This window comes from Thermobia domestica, chromosome 5, assembly GCF_964235325.1.
Source record: "Thermobia domestica chromosome 5, izTheDome1.hap1.1, whole genome shotgun sequence".
In the NCBI taxonomy this organism is placed as follows: domain Eukaryota; kingdom Metazoa; phylum Arthropoda; class Insecta; order Zygentoma; family Lepismatidae; genus Thermobia; species Thermobia domestica.
In genome coordinates this window covers 245,621,238-245,645,599 of record NC_137458.1, presented here as the reverse complement: position 1 = coordinate 245,645,599, position 24,362 = coordinate 245,621,238, and the positions used below count along the sequence as shown (strand labels likewise).

Genomic DNA, 24,362 nt, shown 5'->3' with positions numbered 1-24,362 from the left:
GTTAAATAGCTATTGCATCAACACTGTTCATTGGAAAGTCATGGCTTATAGTTCATTCTCTTCAGCATGAAACAAGCTCTCCAAGACTGCTATGTATTGGCGCACATAACTTACCAGAACAGGGAAAATTGGGAGAATGTCGGGAAAATTCCCTCCCATCAATTTTGGCCCTCTCTGGAGTGGCTCCGGGTAAAAGCACACAATCCAAATGTATCTCAAAAAATACTATAAAGGATAAGATATGGGTGTACTCCAGAGGAGGAGCCAAAGTTAAAAGAAGGAACTTTTGGAGGGAATTTACCGACATTCTCCTAATTTTTCCTGTTGAAGTACGTTATGAGCACCAATACATAGCACTCATGGAAAGCTTGTTTCATGCTAAAGAGAATGAACTATAAGCCACGACATTCTAATGAACAGTGTTAATGCAATAGCTGTTTTGCTGCGAGTTTACGATTTTCTTTATACTAACAGAGTTAATATTAACCAGGGACTTACTCCGTTGTCCATGGTATCTAATTTTTTTGTGCATGAATAAGTCTTTATTATGCTTATGGAATGGACTAGGTTTGATTCGGAGGTCCGCTTGACACGTTAATGTCCATTAATAGTATGGGTCGAACAACCAATAATAACAAAGCAATAGCATTTGCAACATGCTTTGAAGACGTCTTTACATCCCATTCAGTTCCAATCTTTGAGCATCCTTCTCATCAACTTATCTAACTGGAGAGAAATCCAAATCACCAGTTTGGCGCTCCACTCAATGGTGCCGGTGAACTCCTAATATCAATTACACATCAGAATATACACAACAGGCGCCTCACCCGCAGCAGACTCCACTAGCTACCGTCAACTTTCACAGGCCTCACTTATATTTCATATGCGGCTTGCCCTTTCCTATACCATCATCCTTTTAACAGGATACTTTTCTAGCCCGTTAAAAGTTGCTAAACTCATAATCTTCTTAAAACCAAAGAAAGATCCGATATCAGTCACTTCCTTCAGACCTATTAGCCTAACTACCATCTTCAGTAAAACATTGGAAAGAAAACTGGTTAAAAGGCTCCATCTTTATCTCACACTATGTTATATACTTCCTTTTACTTAAACAGTGTTTTGACTCTTCTTTGCTACTAATTATAATTATCAGCTACTTAACTTCTCTTCCCACATAGTAAACCATCTTAATAAGCATCTTCCATCTGCGCTTTTTTCCTTTGACATAGACCCTTGCCTTAAATACCGTCTGGCATGAGGGGCTAATATATAAACTAAAACGTCTTCTACCAATTCATTACGTCCGACTGATAGCGAATTTTCTTTAACAACGCTGCGCATTTATACAAATCAATTATATTTCAATTCCATAACGACCAGGAGTACCTCAAGCTTCTATTCTATCTTCTCTTCTCTATATATTATATATCGCCGTTGTTTCCTATCACCTCCAATTTATGCTTTACAGTTCGCTGATGATACAGCCTATCTCGCTCTAGGCTCCTCTGTTGACCAGGCCCGTAGCCAAGGGGGGGCTAGGGCGGGCTCAGCCCCCCTAAATTTTTTGCAGCCCCCTAACTAAACTCATAGTTCGAATTAACGGGGGATGCCGGGGAAATTCCCCTTCGATAAAAATGTATGTCCGGCTCGTATCACAGAAGTAACATAACATCCATTTCTGGAATAAATTTTCGCCTTCTACATTTACAGCAAAAATACACAAGCTTCCCCCTCTCGTTCGAAAGTTTAATTCGAGCACTGACTGAAATGTTGGAAGAAATTGTATTTCCAAATGTACTTTAGAGTGCTAAATTAAAATTTACTTTTATTATCCTCATTTAAAATATTGGCCTATTTATGCGCTACGCTTCTTTGAATTGCTAATATTTCTTTGAGCGTGATACTTTTTTTTTTTTTTTTTTTTTTTTAATGCTTCATGTGCAAACGACCCTCGCTGCAGGAGAAAAATAATTTATGGTTATTCTATTGGCAAACATGCATTTGTGTTCAGAAACAACATAGTTTTACCTTAATCTGCGGACGAACAGTTTACTTCTTCCTGTCCTTCTTGGAATTTGCAACTGAAAACATCCTTTTGCTGTGTCATTGGCTTTCGGTCAATATGCGAGAGATTGAAAAGACAGCATCCCTCAACAGGGGGTCGCAACTGCTTCGCTCTAATCATCACACAGGTGTATGGGTTTGTTTTGTGTATATTGGACATGGACAGGGGGGGGGGGATTTTGACTACGTTTTATGTCACGTGATAACGGAGTAAGAAAGTTTCCTTTTCTGAATTGTGTTTACTCTTGTTGTTATGAGTTGAACATGGTTGTAATTGAAAGTTGAACGATGCTGGTTTTTGAAGATGCACCGAAGTTGACTTGAAGAATGAGAATTGTAGTGTATCAGCAACTTGACTATTTGTTAAATAACTTGGAATAGATAAGTAATACTTTTAATATATCTTTAAACTAAAAATAAGTTCGATTCACTTAATCTTTCTCGGGGATGAATTATTAGATACTTTATTAAAATAATTTAACAATTGTTGCCAATCTTTGGTGCCAGAATCAAATGTTCATGCAGATCATCAGACGTAAGCCTAATCATCCAAAGTTACTATTTTGTAAAAGAATACCTTGCAATCTTCTGGTATGTAAACAAATAAAATGTAGCGGACTAAACGGAGGTAGTAGTTGCACTTATAGGAAAAACAGAATTTTCAATTAAAAATTGAACCTTATTGGATGATAATATGTATAATGCTTTATAAATTTGAAATTTGAGCTTTGACTTAAAACAGGGTGCCTTGGGGAGTTTAGCGTCCCTCTTCATCAGGGAGGCTATGTAGACACGGGACATATAGCTTAAAGTAACGTCCAAATCACTATCGGTTTGAATCCGAGGACTCCCAATACGGTTTGAACCCGAAACCAGACGCACCAAAGGCGAGCGCTGTACCCATGAGGCTACGGGATAGCCCACAAAAGTAGTAGTATTTGTTAATGTAGTTTCATTTTGAAGAAGAGATATCTTCAATAGAAATAAGTAAATAGCTGTTTAAATCATTAGTTCTTAACTTAAACTTTTTTAGTACCTACGAAAGCAACTGATCACGAATTCTTATTTGTACAATGTAAAGAAAATGTAATGTATACTTTGATATGAATTGCACTATACAAAGAAAATTTAATGAATTGTTACTTCTCTTATCGATATCGTTTCGAGAAAGAAGTAACTGCGCTAGAACAGGGAACTTTTTTTGAGTTATTTCTTATTTGAATGTTCGAGTACCAAAACGTAACAGATTATTTTTACATATAAACATGACTTTAGTAGCAATCGTCCTAAATGATTGTTGATAGTAAGTTCCAAAGAGTCTAGAGCAGTGATTTTTAAACTGGAGTCCGCGGACCCCGGGGTTCTGCGTGACCTGGCTAAGGGGTCGGCGACGTCTAAAAATTGAAATGTGTTGTGATAAAATGGAACTCACAGCTGTTATGCAAAATGTATGTTTTCAGTTACTAAAAAGAAAGCAATTAGAAATTATACCTACATTTGTAAATTTGAATATTTTCTTTACTAAATTTCTGCCCTGAAGCCGGTCAACCGTTATATAGGACTACTTCAGGTGAGAGGAATTCCTTCTTTGTAAGGGCATTTTTTCAAAAGGAGTTGTACATTAACTGCACCGTGCCGATCTTGTTTTGTTGAGTTACAACAATGACATCACCAGAAATCTCGATCTGGACACAATCGTTCTAAGATTGGCAGCATCCAAAACAAGGAGACTTATACTGTGATTGTGTTGTTAGTGATTGTTCAAATGTTCAACTCGTTTCTACTATAGTGTGCCAACATGAGGAGTGTATATATGCGTATTGTGTTTGTGTTTCTTAATCTTATAAAATTTATAAATTTGTAGATAGCAAAAACCCATAAACATATTATTTCTTTCGAACATCACTATAAAAAACTGATCAAAAAATGTTCAGAAGTACAAGCGTAAAATAAAGCGCGTAATATTTGAAGAAATATAAAGTTTCGTATCTAAGGACATGTAAATAACAATGCAGGTAAGATGTTAATTTCATTTTTCCAATATGCATATATTTGTTTATGCCACATGTATTTCAAAATATTGATTTAAGATTTTGAGACCCTTCTCTGTAGAATCTCTTTGAAGGTAGTATTAAATCTCATTACTCTCTAGATGTTTTCGAGCTTCACAAATATTTTTTCAGTCCATCAAAAATTTAAAAACGTATTTCCTGTACTAATTCTTTGGAAATTTTAATGATTGGTTCGTTCGGCCAACTATTTTTTTTATATATATTTTTTATTTCCTCGAAGATGAGAAAACGGAAGAAATATTTTGTTGCCATAACAAATAAATAAAAAGGAAACACACAGTATTCTAGCTTTCAGGTACAGTTGTACTAACGCTATAGGGGAAAATTTTAATAATTCCTTGACGCTGTAGTTTTAGTTTTAAGAGCATAAGAAATTATTCATCATCACACACAGAGACAGACATTATATATATATATATATATATATATATATATATATATATATATATATATATATATATATATATATATATATATATATATATATATATATCTGTGTGTGCCCACCCTAATTTACATTTAGCCCCCCCTAAATTTCGAGGCTGGCTACGGGCCTGCTGTTGACCACATTCCTATTAAATTACAATCAGCTCCGTTCCCTCTTTGCGTGTGTAAATTGATTTTTTATTTTTATTGCAGGCTGAAGAACTATTAACTCTGCAAGTTTCGTTCCGATTGCTCAACTCCTTCTAGGCTAGACCCAGGAGCCGAACAATAGGATTTGATGGAGGAATATGCCCCTCTACTCCCTCCAAATAGGAATAGAAAAAACTAAAAATCATTTCTGTTCTCAGGACATTACTCGAATTAAAATTTGTAAGTTTTGTCTCATTTGGACAATTTTTGAGAGGAATGCCCCGCTCCCTTTGTATATGAAAATGGAAAATTTCATTTTTTCTCACTTTTATTCTAGGCTGAAAAGCTATAAATCCTGCAAGTTTCGTTCCATTCGCTCACCTCCTTCTAGGCTAGACCCAAGAGCCGAAGCCTTACGGCTTTTTCTGTGTCATTTGTGGCTTTTGAAAGGACCTCATATGTATTTGATGTTGGTATACGCGCATGCGTCTGTGATGGTCTCAGGTTTCATCTTATTTTCGGTTGCGTATTGTAGTTGGTTGTAAGAACAATGTCTTGGACGACTTTTTAATCTGTTTGGAACTTCTTTCTTCTCCTTCGGTCTGCAGACGACTTTGCAATCTTTTTGAAGCTTCCTACTTCTGTTCTTGACCTGTATCAATCTGTATTTGGGTCAAAAAATAAGCTTTCTCAATTCACTACCGAAGTCATTTACCCTAATATGAATTACTCTGTTAGTAATTTCTGTTAAGATCCCAAAGTAATATCCAATAGATGAACCCATCGAGGGATTAGTAATTAACTCAAGGATACTATAATTTGGTTACTTATATTCCATTTTTACTCACAGCTCTAAAGACTTTTCGGGACATCGTATGTTTTTTCATGCTTCTTTTCTTTGTAGGTTACTTTTTCTCAAAACAATACTTATCCCTAAATGAAGATTTAACGTATAAACAGTTGCGAAAATACAAAAGCCTGTTCGTTTTATATCGAGCCAAATTGGAAACGCTACTGCTATTTGGAGACTGATGATGGAAGGATGAATCTGCTGCCGTGAGCAGTAATGTACCTGAAGTTGGTTGCAAGAATCGTAAGTGTCGTCAAATGGCATCTAAATTTAACCTTCACTGAGAATGGTATGCCATGATCCTTTTCCATGCTCGTTTCTCATATATGCGAATAGTGAAACAGTGTTGGGAGAATGAGTTCACACTCGAGGTGGTTATTGCGAAAGCAATTATGATTCGTTACACAAACTAGGTGTCCATGACGAAACAGTTTTTCTTTAAAAATACAGGAATAGTGTTCCAAGAAAAGTGATACCCGCGGTGTTGCAAGGATTCCCAGAAAGCTTCACCTCAGTGATTCAATTTCGAACTTTTAAATGTAAAAATATGAACACAGCCATTTGTAAGTAGATACATCTGAAGCGCGTTCAGAAGGCCCGCGTACACCAACTGCTTCATGCCACATTGTAGAACGATAATGAAACTACAGGAAACTACAAAAACAAACAAACAAAAAACAAAAAAACACTTGGCGTTGTGCAAACGGCGGGCAGCCATCACAACGAATAAATCATACATACAGGGTTTGTCTGGGAAGAAATAGGATGACTTTTCTCCCGCCAAAATGTGGTGATGGAGGGAAATGATACTGCGCTGGTAGGATGGTGGGTGGTCGTAACTACCAGCACACCAGTCACCACTCGTCTCCAAGCCTTTACGGAGTGTAGATCGAGTTTAAGATGAACTCTATTTTAAGATACTTTATCATCTCCACAATGAATCGTTTGTTAGAGTAGCGTTATGCGGTGAAGTTTTGCGCCAAACTGGGTAAAACTGTGAGTGAGACCCATGACATGATCAGGACTACTTATGGGAGTGATGCCATGGGTCGATCAAAACAGCTAGATGAGCAAGTCGAAAATGAAATTGATGTTGATAATTTTTTTGACTGCGAAGGAGTGGTTCACAGACAGTTTGTGCCGCTTGGTCAGACTGTGAATGCTGCATTCTACGTGAAAGCACTTGAAAGACTGAGAAAACGAGTCTCCCGGATTCGTCCAGCAATTGCTGGATCATGGAAGTTTCATCACGACAATATTCTGAGCCACGCCACTTTTGCTGTCATAGACTTCCTGACCAAACGTGACATAATACAGTTTCTCCACCCACTCCACAGCCTAGATGTCGCTCCTGCAGACTTCTTTCTCTTTCTCCGACTGAAAAGGGTAATGAAAGGACGGGACCACGGCTCAGTTCAGGCCATTCAAGAGACCGTAACGAGGGAGCTGAAGAGTATTAAGTTTCTGCGTTCCAGAGAGCCTTCGGTGATTGGTAGAGTCACTGGAAGAGTTCTGTTGATGCTGAAGAGGAATGTTTTGAAAATCATTAAGTCGATATTCCTAACTTGTGAAAAAAAAGAAAATCAGTCCTAGGGGAAGACGTTGTACCTTTGAAACAACGTACCTTTGAACACCTGTACTTTCCTCGAATTCAGAGCTATCTAGATGCAGTCATTAAAGTATGTTTGAAAGAGAAACGGAGAAAGGGCACTACAAACGCGACTGGCAGTTGTTTACTGACTGTTGTGCCGAATAGTTTTTGATTTAATTTTTTCATCCCCAAAACGAAGAATTTTTGTAGTTACTTTTTGAGTTCTGTGCTCTTCGGTTTTCGCAACTTCTGATATTTATTTGCCCAACCTTGGGATAGAATCATTGGCGAGTACAGCAGTATACTTAGTTTTAATTCTGTGTAATATTTAAGCTAATGGAGAACCTTTTTTTCGTAATGGTGACCCTCTTGTAGCTATAAACATTAATGCATCGTGTACCTTTGAACGATAAATAATACTATTCAAAGGTACAATCCTGGCATTTAATATTTATGGAATTGCAGAAATTGAAGGGGAAAGTTTATAACAGGGCATTCAGTACTATAAATATACCACATTGACTTGATCCCAATCTTCCGTTGCAAGCGCTGCTATCGGCTGAAGGAATTCCACTCGCTTTCTCTCGCTTAGCAACAGCTGAACCCTTATTGGCTCAACGCATGGGTGTGTGAGGGTGTGAGCTTTAGTTCGCATTTTTGCCACGGCTCAAGACATTTTGGCAGCACAATAGTAATATATATAACTAGTGGATTTAAATCAACTGCAACTTTCCCATTGGGCCCTAGTACTTTCACCGGTGATTATTTTTTGTGTTCCTTCGTTACTGATCGACCTGCTCCAGAAGAACCAGCTACAAGCACTCGACCTAATTCAACATTAATTCTGTCTGAACAACCATTCCAAGAGTCCCAACGAACGGAAGGTAAAACATCATCCGCTACAGAGCGATATGCAAATATAGTGTCATGTCAGGTAAATTCTTTGCTAGATCTTCCTGCGACTACTATTGCAACTACCAAGCCAGCATTTCACCTGTGCAAATACGACCTTACCCACAAGCAGCACCACGGAAGACGAACGAGAGGAAGAGAACCTGCGAGAACAAAAATTGTTACAAGCACCCCTGAAAAGGAAGTTCTCGAAAAAAGAAAATCATATATTGACAAGAAAACAGATAGCAATTGTATGACCCAGAGACCGTTGTGGCAATCTCGAATTTTAAAAGAATTATTGCAAAGTGATTAAAAGATGATCTTCTTCCGAACATTAGTTTTCATGATACATAGTGATGAAGACTTCGGGAAGCCTTGAGGGAAGTTAGACCTATCCTTGATTCAGAAAAATGTTTAGAAGAAATAGAGAAATTCCAAACGAGCAGTTGTGCTATTGGTAATTTTGTGTTAATCCTGTTCTTAAAGAATAAAGGAAGTCCTGAACATTTTTTTTGAGTTTTACGTCCCACGGTTATGCCGGCTAGGCTAAAGGAGACGGTGATGATGAGTAATGAATGAAATGGTGGAATGAAGAAAGTGGGAGGAAACGGGAGAACCCCGAGAAAACCCACGCACACGGTGTTTGTCCACCACAAAGTTCACTTGGCGGGAGCAGGGTTTGAACCCAGGACCCCATGCACCAGAGGTGAACGCTCTACCACTGAGCCACCGCGGCCCCCCCTGAACATTTTGTTGGTGAAATTGTAGATGCAGCACTAGGTTTAAAGAAGCAAGATAATTTTAAAAGTTGTATCTACTCAAGTTTATTATTGACAAGATTTTGTTAGAACTTCCCTTCCATTTTGAATTAAAATTAATAAAATTTCATTTCTGGTGAACTTTTTATAGCTAAGCCTTTTATTGCAATTTATAACTGTTAATATTTATGGCTTCTTTTTATATTATTGCCGCAGAAACGTTGCAATTATCACTTTGTTCAAAGGTTTCAATGGTACATGACCATAATGTATCTGTGAACAAAACGGATATGTTCTTATTATATCTCATAAAAGCTATTGCAATTATGTAACACGTTTAAAAATTATCCTATCTGATAGCGAAGAGATGACACTTCAAATATATGACAAAAATTGGGGGAAAAGTGCTGAATATTAGTCCCAACATTTCGAAAACTCTAAAAGTGTTCACACGTACAACGCCTTCCCCTACTATTTTCCGAACAAACCCTGTACATCTAAATGCTGGTAGTCATATTCAGGCCCTGCCGTGACAGTGATGTTACAGCTGCTATAACTTTGCCACTCCCGGGAAACTTTTCTATCTGGGATTTACTTATACAGAGAAGTTGCTGATATGCATAGTTGATATAAAACATGAAAGTGAATGCAATATACTTTCTGGAGATGATTATCACACTTCTTTCTCGGATCGACTACCCACAATTGCAACGCAGCTGAAGATTAGTGATCTCCACGAAACGAGACGAGAAATAAGATTTTCGTGACTTGTCTCGTAAATCTTGTAGAACTATCGTTAAGTTTCTATCCTTAAAGGATTTTTTTATCGTCCCGTCAAGATGCTCGAAAAGCTTTTCTCCTTACACCTCAAAAATTTTTTCTCAATTCGTTTAGTAAATTTATAAACTTGACCTTTCGAAGTAATCATGCCACAACTGAACACTTGTTAATAGGAAATTCACATGCTATGAAGGGATAAATATTGAATAATTAACATTAATTTTAAAAACTAAAAGATACAAATCATTCAGTTTCATTAGTCAATTTTCATACCAAAACGAACGTAAAACTCGTTTACAGAACTAAACTACTATTAATTGATTTTAACAAGGCAAATTTTCAGTGTATTTGAAATGTAAAAATATTGAGTAAACTTCTGATCTTTTCCTGGTGTAAGCAATGAAACAGAAATAATACAGTAGCATGCAATTTGTCAAATACTAAACAAATGCGTTTCATTAATATTGATTCACGTAGAAACTCACATTTTAACTTGCAAATAATTCCTTATTAGAATGCAATAGTGTAAACAGTTTAATAGTTTTCCGAAATTTCATTATTGTAATCTAATCTATTTAAAAGGTTATGTATTCAGATTTTGTTAAATTACCTAGATTGTTTCCAACTTCCCTTTTCAGCGCCGAGGCTATATGAGACGTAGATCTACTGTTTAACGTGGAATTCGAACCACCGTAATGGGTTCAAATTTCAAGGCTCTCCACGGAAATCGAACTCGGGATTCAGTGCACTAAAGGCGCTTTCGCTAATCTGGGCTTAAAATATATGTATAGGATATCAAGTACAATTATAATGTATTAACAAGATGTACATTCATGTCCAAAATTATTGTCGCATGTCTATAAATATGTTGTTGTGGGAATATAGTTTGATAACGAATTTGCCCGGTTTTTCTTATAATGTTAGTATGTGTATAATCGACAAAGATATATATGTGGAAAATTTCATGTCAAAAGAGCACGAAATAAGAACAATAAAACGGAAATAAAATTTTAATGTCCATTTAGCAACATTTTATTTTACTTATTATAATTTTGGTATTTATAATTTCTTTCGTATGAAATTTACCACAAATATACATTTCCCGATTACGCACATAGTATCACTATTAAAAGTATCCTGCAGAATCATTATCAAATTATATTCTTACAAGAAGACAGTTATAGATATGCGACAATAATTTTGGACATGAGTGTACATTTAAACCGTATTTATAATTGGAATAGATGTATTGTATGATCACTTTACTTTTAAAGGTTAATAAATTATATTTCTTTGTTTCTATAGTCATTTAATCAGTTCAATTTTCATAGTATGAATTATCTAATATTCAAGTAGCCTTTGAGAACCACGACCTGGGTGAACAAATTCTGCCTATGAGACATGTAAAAATTCTCGTCTTGTCTCGAACTTTGAAAAGTACTTCTCATTTTGATTTAGAGACGAAGCTTGCAATGCTTGGTCTCGTGGGTAATACTAGTGAGGAACCATATTGACAAGGGTTCAAGTCATACAATCTGAACATCACTGCATTTTTTAAATCAGGAAATGGAACGCAATCAGAATTCGTGTAACTGCGTTTCAAGATATTCCTGTGAAAGGGTCCGATGCCAGTGCAATGGACTTCAGTGGAATCGAATTCCCTTGTCTGTGGTTTGCCAGAATATGTTCCAATGGAAACTTTACTCTCAAACGATAGTCCAGAGTGCTGAGGTATCATAGAACATCATCAATAGGGGCAGCGAGATTTCTTGTAAATTTAATAGGCCAATTCTTCAAAATGGATTCGATATAAACCGAAGAATCTTCTATATATATATATATATATATATATATATATATATATATATATATATATATATATATAATCCTTCTTTACCAGATTGAACAAAAGGTTAAACAAATTATGTAAATTATCAAATGTAAAGAATATATACTCTACTTACAAATGCTGGAGACTTTTCAAATCGTCGAAAATCCTTCCGGGAAGGTAATCTAGTTCATTGTCAAATAGGTCTCTGAAAGAGAACACACTTATTTTTATGACTGAATTTAATTCAATAAGAAAGTAGTCATAACACTAAGTAAGATGATAAAGTTATTAGCTTGGTGAGAATGAAATGTTCTCGATGACTTTTGGTGGGAGACTCACTTCGGCAACACAACACAGGGATGGACTAAATCCTTGCGTCTAACATCACGTTCAGCATCTAACGAACTCTGTATGCGCCCAGCAAACAGACTGTGGTACGAGACAGAAAGAAGTGCCCTGTTGAACATGGTTGTATGAAAGTGCACCATGGAGAACACACAATTGTGAGTGATGTTCCTTTCGGTTACATTCTGCACTACAAGCCGGAAAGGATATTAACAGTGCATTTGGGCTAGGAATTGTGAGTGAATGCACTGTTCTCCATTATTTTCTCAAATTTCGTTCTGATGCTACAACATTGCAAAATGAGTGCCGTGGCCAACACCAACAAATATCATGTCGTAATGAGTTCTCAGGAACACCGTGTAAGCGGATCCGTTCGTGCCACTGCTGACATGTTAGGCATGCACCATACGACTGTTGATCGGTGTCTTGGATTCATAGATGATGAGCATGAATTGACAACATCCAACAAGAATTACCGTTTGGAAATGTGGAATTTTCTGAGTTGAAGAAATAACCATGAAAGTTTTCTGCATCAAATGGTCATTTTAGATGAAAATGGATTTATTATGATAACCGTAAGCGGTCAGGGAAATAGTTGAATCGTGATCAACATCCAGGAAGTGGTCCTAAACTACCTCTTCAGTCATACAGTATTTCTACTGGTAGGATGGGAGTGATCCATTATGTTTTTCAGAGACTAGGCAAAACCATAAATGCACGTCTATATAGTTCATGAAACATAAAGTTCATGAAGTGCAGAGAGACTTTTCCGAATATTTCAGCAGTAGTCAACGGGCATTATATTCTCATATTGCAGGACAATGCTGGCTCGTATATCGCACAAAGAACGGTGCAGGTAGACCGTCCATAAGTGGCAATATGAATCCCTCTTATCTCTGCAACTGACTACAGCCTCTTGCGACAACTCGATCACTAACTTAGGAGGGGATGGTGGACTGAGTAGTTGAGGACTTAGCATCTTATATCCCATTGTAGTTTTTTAGTGCAGAAATCCAATCGTTTGGCTGAACAATGACAAAAGTATTATAGGGAGCTAGCTTGTTTACCAGCGGGGGCTGAGGTAAAGGGGGGGAAATTTCAACAATTTTTCTGCCTGACTCTTGCAATACTCCCTTACCCTCCTTCTATATGTCAACGTTGCCAGGGTTAAAAATTTGTCACATGAATGTCATTCTGAAGAGAGTGTGAGTTGGTTATTTGTTGTGTGCTGTTGTGGTTGCGGTTTTGTTGCTTATTATTCATTTGAGAATGGCTTCACAGCGTAAGAGAGGGCAAACTATACACAGCGAAGTTAGAGAAGTAACAAGGAAGGCCATAGTGCAGTGCGACGAAGAAGCGAGGGAGAAAAAACTGAAGCATTTGTTGCCACAGCCTAATTTGCGTGTGTCTACCACGTATACAGGGATCTTCGATAGGGATTGCATAATTGCATAAACTCTTTGAATTAAGTGAATATTAGCTGAATTTTTTGACAACGCATTGGCAACCCTGCGCAGGACCGTCAAGTGACCGTTTCTTGGCGACAGGGTGGGGAACTTGCCAATCAACTCTGAATTCCTCAGCCTCGCATTAAAGCTAGCTCCCTATAATATGTGGTTGCATACGGTGGCTAGTTTGATTAAACAGGTATTGTAATTTTCTTCTTTTTGATCTTTGGAAATGATGCAGATGGTGAGGATATTTCATTTTCACCAACCTAATACATTCATTAATAAGTTCATTCATTGAAATATATTAGCTATGGAGTTGAAAGCTGTTACAGGTAGATGTAGCAGATATATTAAATATGCACTCAAAATACTAAAATTTTCTTCAAATATTGATATATTCTTCAGTCAAATATTATGAAGTCTCAAACAAAGTACTACACACAAATACTTAATACTATTGGATAAACTGAAGAAATCTGTTGGGTATGTGTCCTAAACCAAAATTTGCACATGAGCACTATGTGTAACATTTTATTTAAAATCAATTCAGGCTCTAAATCGGTGTGAAAAAGTTAGTCTTCGTACAAGAAGTCTATCGTGTTTATTTTATTAGTTCACAAAATTCGTGCAACAATATATAATATATAAAAGTATGCTTTGAACTTAATTTTATGCACAAATTAAATATCTTTCCTACTAGGTGCCGTGCTCAGCGTTACAGGTTGCCGAAATGTTTTACGAGTGTATTAGAACTCCCTTGTGCATTTAAATCGACATGAAATTATAAAATCCCAGCTTAAACCAAATGTTAATTATGTTTAAAAATTATTTCAAGCTGTACACAGACGTTATTGTTTCTAAAAAATTTAAATATATTTTATTGCTTATGCATTTCAAAGTGAAATGATCAGAAGTTCCTAGAGCTTACTATTTTCCAAAAACACTTTAAACTCATTTATTAAAAGAAAAACTTAGCGAAGAGCAAATTATGTTTTTTATTCATTTCAAACGGAGATAAAAATACAGTATGGATTTGTATAGACGGCGTATACTTTCAACACCACCCTAATGAACGTGACATGTTAGAAAATATCTCAAGCTAGGTGCCACCTATGTTTCAAAATTCATTTCAAACAGTTCAGTCATTTTCCCGTGATAATGACACAGATAATGCCAATGTCATTTTTATATAATAAGGAAAAATATAGAAAAATTCACTTCACACCTGTCAGGTGAGATGTTTCTAAAACAATGGGATACGTTTCCAGTTGTTCTTAATGATGAATTCTCCCTACCGAGTCTCATGTTTTTAACAAAAAAAGTTCGTGAAATACTCTATTTTAGTTGTAAGAATTGAATTTTTCCTGGCGACTTGATTTTAATAAATCTTCTCGGGCTATCAGCCAGGTGAAGGCATTGACATCTGATGCTTCAAATGCAGACATTGTATTCATCTTCACGGATTGTAATGAAGAGACTGGAGATATGGGCATGTATATATTGTGACTATTTTAGAGGCGGAACTATGAATGGGGGCTTGTGATTGGCTGAGGGAAATGTTTGCTTCTGCTTGGTTGAGAGACGCTGGCTCCTGATTAGCTGCTTTTGTGGTTATGATAAATGGCTATGTTGAAGGTCTGCCTTTTGTTCCTGAAAAGGGCCGATCAGATAGGGCTGAGTTGAAACCCATTGCCTCTCTTGAGACCGTTCCTTTCCCGTGAGATAGTTATGGATTCCTTTATTGTTCTGTCCCAAAATTTGTCGCATTTGGCTACTATGGTGGTATATGTAAAATCAATTCTGTGTCCAAGTTCTAGACTATGCTCCGCTAGTCATGACTTTTCGGGTTCCTGAAGTCTTATGTAGCTGTTGCGTTTTTCGTATCGTTGTTCTATTGTACGCCCAGTCTGTCCTATGTATGCTTTGCCACATTCACGTGGTATACAGCATACACCAGAAGTGCGCATGTGAAGGTCGTTTCCCACTTGTTTGAGTAATGATCTGATTGTTGGCTGAAGGTTTATGAATAACTGTTATACCATGTCTGGCAAGTATTCTTCTGAGTTTGACGGAGGTGCAACAGACGAAAGGTAATACAGCGTAGAGAGATAATCCTCACTTTTAACTTTTTGGGTCACTTTATGTTGCCAAATAAAGGCCCTTTTTTGTTGTCATGTTGATATGTGTAAGACTGTAGTCATTATCTTGTAGGGTCGAACGAAGATGGTTGATTTCCTCTTGAAAACTTTCCTGGTCACTTACAGAGACTGCTCTGTGGGTCAAGGTGTTTAGCACCGTAAGACATTATGACTTGTGATGGAAGCTGCTTGTGTTGAGATGTATGTGTTGACTTCCTATATATGCTGTGTCGTAATATTCCGTCAAGTTTTCCGTGAACAAGAATATCAAAACAGAGGAGACACTCATTCTGCTCCACTTCCATGATGAATTTCCAAATCCAAGGCCATATGACACACCATTGAGGAAAACTAATCCATTAAGGCACGGCAAATATGAAATCAACTCGGCATGTTCGGAAAAACTGTAGTTCGTTATCTTCAGTAACTCAGGAAACAATTAGGAGCTGTCACCTGAGTTAAACCCAGCTCAGGTGAAGAGCAGAGCGGATGTGTGCAGACAATTAATGCAAAATTCGCGTGTTGTGCGTCTCTTGAAACGAATTGTCACATGCGACGAAGAGTAGGGATTTTTTTCTTCGAAATTTGAAAGTCGGAAACAGTGGATGAGCAAGGTCCAACTGCCAGAATCGGTCGTGTAACAGAACTGTTTCGAGCATAAAGTAATGCTCGATCTGTGTGGAAGTACGAGGTGATAATTCACTTTGAGTTCGTGCCTAACGGCCGTATTATCAATGCCAACGTTTATTTCGAGTAGTTTGAGTGGGGGTGTGCAACAGCCTAATGTAAAACCACACTTGCTTTCAAAACCACAACAAAAATTCAGAAGCTTGATGTCATGAAATTGATGCCACATTCGACATATAGTACTGACCTTGCCACTTCGGATTACTACTTATATCAGTTCAAGGCGAACTCCCTGAGACCACAATGATTTACCAACCAGCAGGAGATGTAAACAACAGTGACTGGTTGAAGACAGTACATGGTATCGACGTGAAATGGAGAAACTGGGAAGAAAGTTGCTGCAAACTGTCCAATACTAGTAGCTATGCTTGGAATGTTAACCTGCTTTCAATGGACTGTAATAAATATAGGTATGTTACGTACCAGAATATTGAAATACTTGTGACTTGACCTTATAATGAGTTTAAAAGTAGACTTTCGGTTCGAAATTTAGAGAACACAAGCGTTCCATGGATGAGAGTTTGCACGTTTGTTCATGGATGTACAAGTAGAGGATACAAGAGTGTTTAAATTTGGTCCAATGAAATAGTTGAGTCTCAACCAACTAAAGGTGTGTTTGCATAAACGTAATTTGTTTATCCCACGAATACAGTTACATTGCCTGAGACAATGATTTCAATTGGAAACAGAAGAGGATAGATCCCTCGTGGCTATACAGTTAGTATAGGCGATTTTGATGCGAAATACTCGGGTTTGATTTTAATAGGAAGTCATTGGGTTCGGATTCCACGTTAAGCAGTAGGCCAAGGCTGGCTCATATTTAAGGGTCATAGGGTCTTGGGTCCAGGGCGTCATCAAGATTGAAGTATGATATGCGGAAAAATGAAAGAAATTTAAGAGAGATGAACTCTGAAAACAATGTTGGTAACACAACGCAACCGAAATTTCAGTTACGACGCTACTGACGCTAGAAGAAGTTGAGGTTATTGCTTATTGGCTACCAGCATAATCCCTGCATTTGGTTCTGTACGCCCCGGTCCGTTATTTGTGAGCCAACACAAGTGGTCGTGCCCGTATGCCCGAGGGGGAAGATGCAAGTTTTAGTCGTACCATGATTTGTATATATATATAAGGTTTTCAGCTGATTTTATATGATTTTGGTGTACTTATTTCAAATCCAATGGGTGCCACTCTGTAAACCTTGGGGAAACTTCGGAAAGGGAAGCTAAAGTGGGGTGGTGTTCAATTACTTTCCATGTCTTAAATTCCTGGATTATCTCAGCATAGGTTCATTTTTCTCATATCCTATTAACAGTAGAATGCCATTTCATGAATATATTATAAATAACCATAGTAGTAATCAATTAACGGAATTTGATAATTTTCTCATAAATATCAGGATTGCCAACTGTCAATAAAATTTACAAAAATAGTTTTTATACAGAATATTTTATTTTACAAAAATTTCACGTAAAAATGTATCGTATAAGTTCAAGAGAAGTATCATATATATTCCAAATATACAGTCCTTAAATTCTCATATGAGCTATGAATAAAAGCCAGACAATCACTAGAAGGGAAATAGGGAACTAGACATTTTGACTTCTAAATGTGGTTAGTACAAAAATAACACATTCAGAACAGTTCAAATATATATATTTTTCTAAACTATTTCCAGTTTGTATCAATCATTTGTGAATAGCCTTAAACGTCTTCGTCGTGTGGAAATTCTACTTCCTCTTTTGAACGGAATTATGTTCTTTTGTATTTTGAGTCGAATTTTTAGTGATAAAAACGTAAAAGGAAATGAGATCTACCAAAATATATGCTATATTTTTATTTACTCATCATATAATTTCTGACGAGCAAGGGGGACAAGAATTGGGAGCAAAATTTTATAAGAAATTTTGCTTTCATAAACGTAGGTTTATTCTTTCTTCTCATGTAGTAACAGTACAATAGTAACTTTTCACTTTTTAAAGCTAAACGAAATGTTTTCAAATTACGTACATGCAAACTTATGTGGTGTTTAGGTGAGGTAGTAAACTAATTTATATCTGAGAAAAATCAGATTAGTTCAAAATTCGTGCCTAGTGAACACGTAGTAAGTCACCAAAAGAGTATCTGGAATATGCTGGTGTATTTGGATTTACCCTAAAGCCGAAAACGTTAGCCGTATAGGTTCTTTCCTTAAACTATTTGGTCAAATTCAGAAAGATGTGGACGATATGAAGAAACTGGAAAATGAGGACTTAGTTTTCCATCACAAGGAGACAGATCCACGTATCAAAGCTGACTGTGGAGATCGCGAAAAGATTCGTGAATTTTTGTCAACATGTATCGATCCCTTTGATAGCAAAAACCACCCATCTTCGGACTTAGTTAATGTTGTTAGTGGGCAAATTTTGTGTGAGAGTGCGCTAAACATACAAGACGCCGTTAAAATGGGAATACAGCAGCTAACTGACTTAGTGTGTAAATTGCTTGGTAATTTTCACCAAAGAATTTCCAAGAGAACTAAAAAATTATTACTATAGACATTACGAAATCAGTGAATTTAGGCTCAAGTGATAATTGACCACAGTGTTATTTTTGATCGTACAATGGATCTGCTCGTATCTTCTCGTGATATTAATGTGAATGATGTGCTTGACCATGAATAAGCTCCAGTTGCAACCGCTCTGTTTAATGAGAAGGGCGAAATACAAATCCCAAAAAGTGTTCTTTAACACAAACTTGCCGTAATGAAATCAGCAAGATTGTTAGTAAGCACCCATCCAATTGTCATTCTTGACGGTTGTGCAATGCTCTGGCACGTATCACAGCCAGCACATCCGGCTACTCTAGAAGTATACGTAAAGACACTCACAGCAATGGTGGAAAGTCAGAGAAACATGTACATATTCTGCATGTAGCATTCGATAGATACCGGTACTATGAAAACAGCATCAAAGCAGCAACACGAAGGAAGTGACAGCAAGGAAATCCAAGACAATATGAACTCCTTTATCTAAAAGAGCGTTCGTATTGACGTCAATGAATACGAAAAAGTAACTTATTTCATTAATCACAGAATCGCTAATGGACATTAATATATCTAGGTAGATGGAATCATAGATTGGTTATCACTGGACCACAACCATCCCCAATTGAAGTGGGAGCAGGACTATGGGGTGAATCAACAATACACGAAGAAGCTGACGTAAACATAGTTCTTACGGAAGCTAAACATGCTCCTGACCAATGTATGTGGGTAAAGTGTGACGATACGGATGTAGGCCCTACTAGTGCTGCTTGCATATCACGTATATGTTCAAAAGTTAACTACATCAATCGTAGTGGAAAAATGAGCTGGATCCAGAGAAGTAATTGACATAAACGAAGTTGTAAGAGTGCACAGTTCGTATGTTGTGAATATGCTGGGAGCCCATGCTCTAACTGGCTCCATACTACTGCATCTCCTGCTGGGATTCGTAAAGGTGCTGAACATTCTATCGGAGTTTCCAGGCACACTTAAAACAGTTGGTAATCTCAAACCTGAAGGAACTGTAATAGCAGAGCAGTGTGCTACATTTTTTGCTTAGTTATATAGCTCTGGAGAAACCGTTACCAAAGGATTACGAGCTCGACTCTGGAAGAGAAAGATGGTAGGCAAGACAATCACAAGGCTTCCATCTCTTTCTAAGCTTCCTCCAACTATTGGTGCACTGCAGAAACATTATAAGCGAGCTTATGTTCAGACAGCCATATGGAAATCAGCTGAACAAACTTATCCTCCTGATCTAGATCCAAGAGATTTCGGATGGAATTTTTTACCATATGCTGCAAAAGAATATGTATATACCTCGTATGTTGCCCGCAGATACACCAATAGCGCCTGATATAGAGTGAACTTAAGTAGCTGCTCATGTACAAAGGGATGCTATCATGCTTGTGATTGCCTTAGAAGGAAATCGAAGTGCACATCGTTTCGTACCTGCCAAAATGAGTGTATAATTGAACTACAACAAACAGAAGAGAGTGATGAAGAGGAATCCATTGCGTTGATTGTGATAAAGTTTTGTGCTTTGTTTCTATGTTATCCAAACAAACAAATTAATGCTTTCAACAACATGTAAATATGCAAATACCGTTGGGAAACATAGTTGGTTTGGATTTCGTTTGTTGTGCTGCGTGAAAAATTAAAATTAGAGATTCAGAAAAAAAATATTACTCCATTTTACGAAAGAAATATTTCTCATATCGCTATTGCAATTGTAGCTTTCCCGAATAACCTGTTTTCCTATGATCAGTGTTGCCACAGTCCTAGGTCTGGAGTGGGCTGAAAAATAGTACCAAATTGAAACAAAAGGGGCTGAATTCATTATTTTATACCAGTGTATATCAGTGTATACCATGGCTGTATAACACGAAAATAAAAGAGGTAAAGTTCTAGAACACTCCCCGCCTCTTCCAAGAGTCCTAATCAAGAAAGTGCTCTGCTTAGAAATTACTTCTTAAAAACATCCAAATAGGAAGACCCCGAACAACTGTGGAAGTAGATGGAACTTTTCTCGCACGTAGGAAGTATAACAGAGGCCGCAAATTAAAAGTGAAAACAGTTATCATCTTCAGTATGTATTGTAGGGAAACCAAACGCGCCTCTATTTCAAAGTGACCAATAAACTAAAACAGCATTATGGTCATATAAGAAAAAATAAATAAAACAACCAATAAATAAATTATCTCCGAGTTCGTGTGTAAACAATACGTTAAAATAAAACATTAAAACACAAATTATTACACCGTATTCTCGCTTATTTCACGACCGAAGGAGGATAATAGACTGTAAGAAGAATATAAGGTAAGTAAACTGACATTTGTAAAAAGAAATGTGAAACCGGTTCAACGTCCTAGAGCCTTCCCTGAAAGACATCACAACACATTATTAATAATTTTAAGTCACAGTGGTATCTATGGTGCTGAATTGGGTAGAATTGTACCAACTTTTTCACAAAAGGGGCTGAAAATGCCAGCGTGGTACCAACGGGCCGATGAATGACAAAAAGGGCTGAATTTGGTACAATTGTACCACGTGTGGCAACAGTGCCTATGATTATACCGTATTCGAAGTGACATGAAGACTAAATAAAAATATTGCATATTCTGTGCATAGATCACGTTTAGTTTTACGTTATCACTAAAATTCGCGACTCAAAAAATAAAATAATTCCGTAATAATTGGCTACTATGACGTTCAAGAGAGGAAGTAGAATTTCTACACGACAAATACGTTTAAGACTATTCACAAAGAGACAAACTGGAAATAGTTTACAAAAATATATATTTGAACTGTTCCGAATGTGTTATTTTTATACTAACCACATTTAGAAGTCAAAATGTCTACTTCCCCATTTTCCTTTTAGTGATTGTCTGGCTTTTATTCATAGCTCATATGAGAGTTTAAAGACTGAATTTTTATAATATATATGATACTTCTCTTGTTTTTAACATTTTCTATGTGAAATGTTTGTAAAATAAAATATTCTTAAACTATTTTTGTAAATTTTATTGACAGTTGGCAATTCTTACATTTGTGAGAACATTATCAAATTCCGTTAATTGATTACTAGTATGGTTATTTATAATATACGTATGAATTCGCATTCTACTGTTAATAGGATATGAGAAAAATGAACCTATGCTGAGATAATCCAGCAATTTATGACATGGAAAGTAAGAGATCACCACCCCAGTTTAGTACCCCTTTCCGAAGTTTCCTCAAGGTTTACAGAGTGGCACACATCGGATTAGAAATCAGCACCCCAAAATCGTATAAGATCAGTTGAAAAACCTTATATACATACATATATATATACATATATATATATATACAGGTTGAGTCAAAAGTCCTTGAACACCTGCAGAAGTTTAAAATTCGATGGGAAAAGTAAAAGTGATGATGGGAACAGAGATTTGATGAGGAGCCGCAACTTTTGGAGTGTATGTCTTTTTTGGCCGCCATCTTGAAACTCGACATTTTGGATTCAAATCATTTTTTTAAATGGGAAGGGAGTGTATGGCACATCAAATGACACTAGCTGGAGCTACCGAACAATAGCAGCTGACTACAACAGACGGCACCCAGACAGAGAACCGGTATCGCACAGCACGGTGGCTCACGTGATTACCAAATTCCGGGAGACGGGCTCTGTTCAAGATAGGGCACGTAGTGGGCGACCAAAGACTGCCATCAATGAGGGAACTGCAACGGCGGTTGTTGCGTCGATTGAAAAAAGTCCTAAATGAAGTACGCGTCGTGTGTCCCTAGCATGTGCAATAAGCCAATCCTCCGTTATCCGGTTATTGCACGCCAATCAGTGGCATCCTTACAAGCTGCACATACAACATAAACTGAACGAAGATGACCCTGATCGCCGGTTGGAGTTCTGCATGTGAGCTATTGAACAACACGAACTGGATCTTGCGTTTGCCAAGGGCATACTGTTTAGCGACGATGCGTATTTCACTTTGAACGGGGAGGTTAATCGACATAAATGTCGATACTGGTGTGACGCAAATCCGAACTGGGTTGACCCGAGTTGAGAACATAGTCCAGCGAAGGTGATGGTGTGGTGTGGCATATGGGACACCCGCATCATTGGGCCATTTTTCATTTACAACACCTTAACCGCACCACAGTATCTGATGCTGTTGCAGGACCTTGTGTTCCTTGCAACACTGAACGCTGACGGCATCTTCCCATCTTATTTTCAGCACGATGGAGCCCCTCCACATCATGGACTTGGTGTCCGTGAATGGTTGGATGAACAACTGCCAAGGAAGTGGATTGGTCGCCGTAGTCCCATGGAGTGGCCGCCCAGATCCCCTGACTTAACGCCCGTTGATTTTTATCTATGGGGATATCTTAAGCAGATAGTGTATGTTGAGACAATCCGTGATTTGAGACACCCGGAGGAACGCATCCAACAACCCTGTGACCAAATTTCAGGAGACATTCTCCTCCGTGTGCAGTCAGAGTGGTTACGGCGACTACAGTTGTGCATTGCATGGAATGGATAACACGTAGAACACGTGTTGTAGCATTCAGTATCAAGGTATTTTCCCACCTTTCAACATTAATAACTTCTAAACTGTACAACATAGAAAAAAAAAAACAAATTACACCACTAAATTCCTGAGCTCAAGCTAGTGTTATTCGATGTGTCATACACCCCCTTCCCATTTAAAAAAATGACTTGAATAGAAAATGGCGGATATCAAGATGGCGACTATGAATGGCATACACTTCAAAAGTTGCTGCCCCTCATCAAACCTCTGTTCCCACCATCACATTTTACTTTTCCCGTCGATTTTCAAACTTATGCAGGTGTCCAAGGACTTTTGACTCACCCTATATATATATAAATATAAAATCACGGTCCATCAGCTTCTTCCCCGGACTATAAGCCTGATATTGAAATCGAACAAATACATAGGGGCGCAAAATTTCCCTAGCCTGGCTGGATAAGTAAGAAGAAAAGACCCAACGTTAAATCTGTAGTGATGGCATTATAGAGCAGATCTTATTTTGTACTTTGTTTTCTAGCATCGATTGTGTATTTCAATGTAGTTTTGAATTTGTTGAAGGATTAGATTCTTTAGAGCAGTGATGGCCTAATAACGGCGTGCCCAGCGTATTTTATCCGGCCCGCAAAAAAAAGTGTGTTTTTCACTTCTTATATATCCGTGAAATAGAAAGTCTAGCTGGCCATCACAATAAGCTTGAATCAAAACTTGACTGTTAACTGTGAAAATATTTTGTCTATTCTTTTAATTACGAAGCCTAGTCTGCAAGGTAAATCCGATTTTTAGATAAATGCAAATTTCATAGAATTAATTTTGCACGTCGCTAATTTCTAGCCTAGAGAAGGAAACATAAAGCAGAAGAGAACAAAGATTCAGAAAATAAATGCAAACTTAGCGAACCGTCACCTGAGGTCAGAAAAGGAAAATGCCCCCAAAGTATGATTCTTAGTTCGTCATGGCACGCAGTGTATTTTAAATTGGGCAATGCGGACAACGACAAAATATTGCAAACATCTATACCTCCTTACGTACTATAAGCGCATGTTTTTACCATAAAAACGTGTTTTTACAATTGTAAACAAATAGTGGCAGATCTCATAAGGAAACTAAAAAAACGAAGAAGACTCGGTGAACCACGAAGAAAGCTGACAACCCCTACATAGGTTCTCCCTCCAAGAGGATGGGTACAAAAGGGGACGACGGGACTAAGAAATGATCAGTGCCAGTGTTGATCACTCACGCACAATACTTTCTCCC

General features: G+C 37.4%; 1 protein-coding gene across 1 annotated transcript in view; it reads right to left on the bottom strand.

Moving 5' to 3' along the window:
- LOC145685451 (uncharacterized) overlaps positions 1-12,752 on the bottom strand; it is a 115,699-nt gene extending 102,947 nt beyond the window's left edge. The window contains exons 1-2 of the mRNA XM_081757849.1: positions 12,700-12,752; positions 11,550-11,621 (exon numbers count right to left, since the gene is read on the bottom strand). Of these exons, the coding sequence (XP_081613975.1) occupies positions 11,550-11,621; positions 12,700-12,752 (125 nt within the window). The remainder of the gene's footprint in view (positions 1-11,549; positions 11,622-12,699) is intronic.
- Between the last annotated feature and the right edge of the window lie 11,610 nt (positions 12,753-24,362).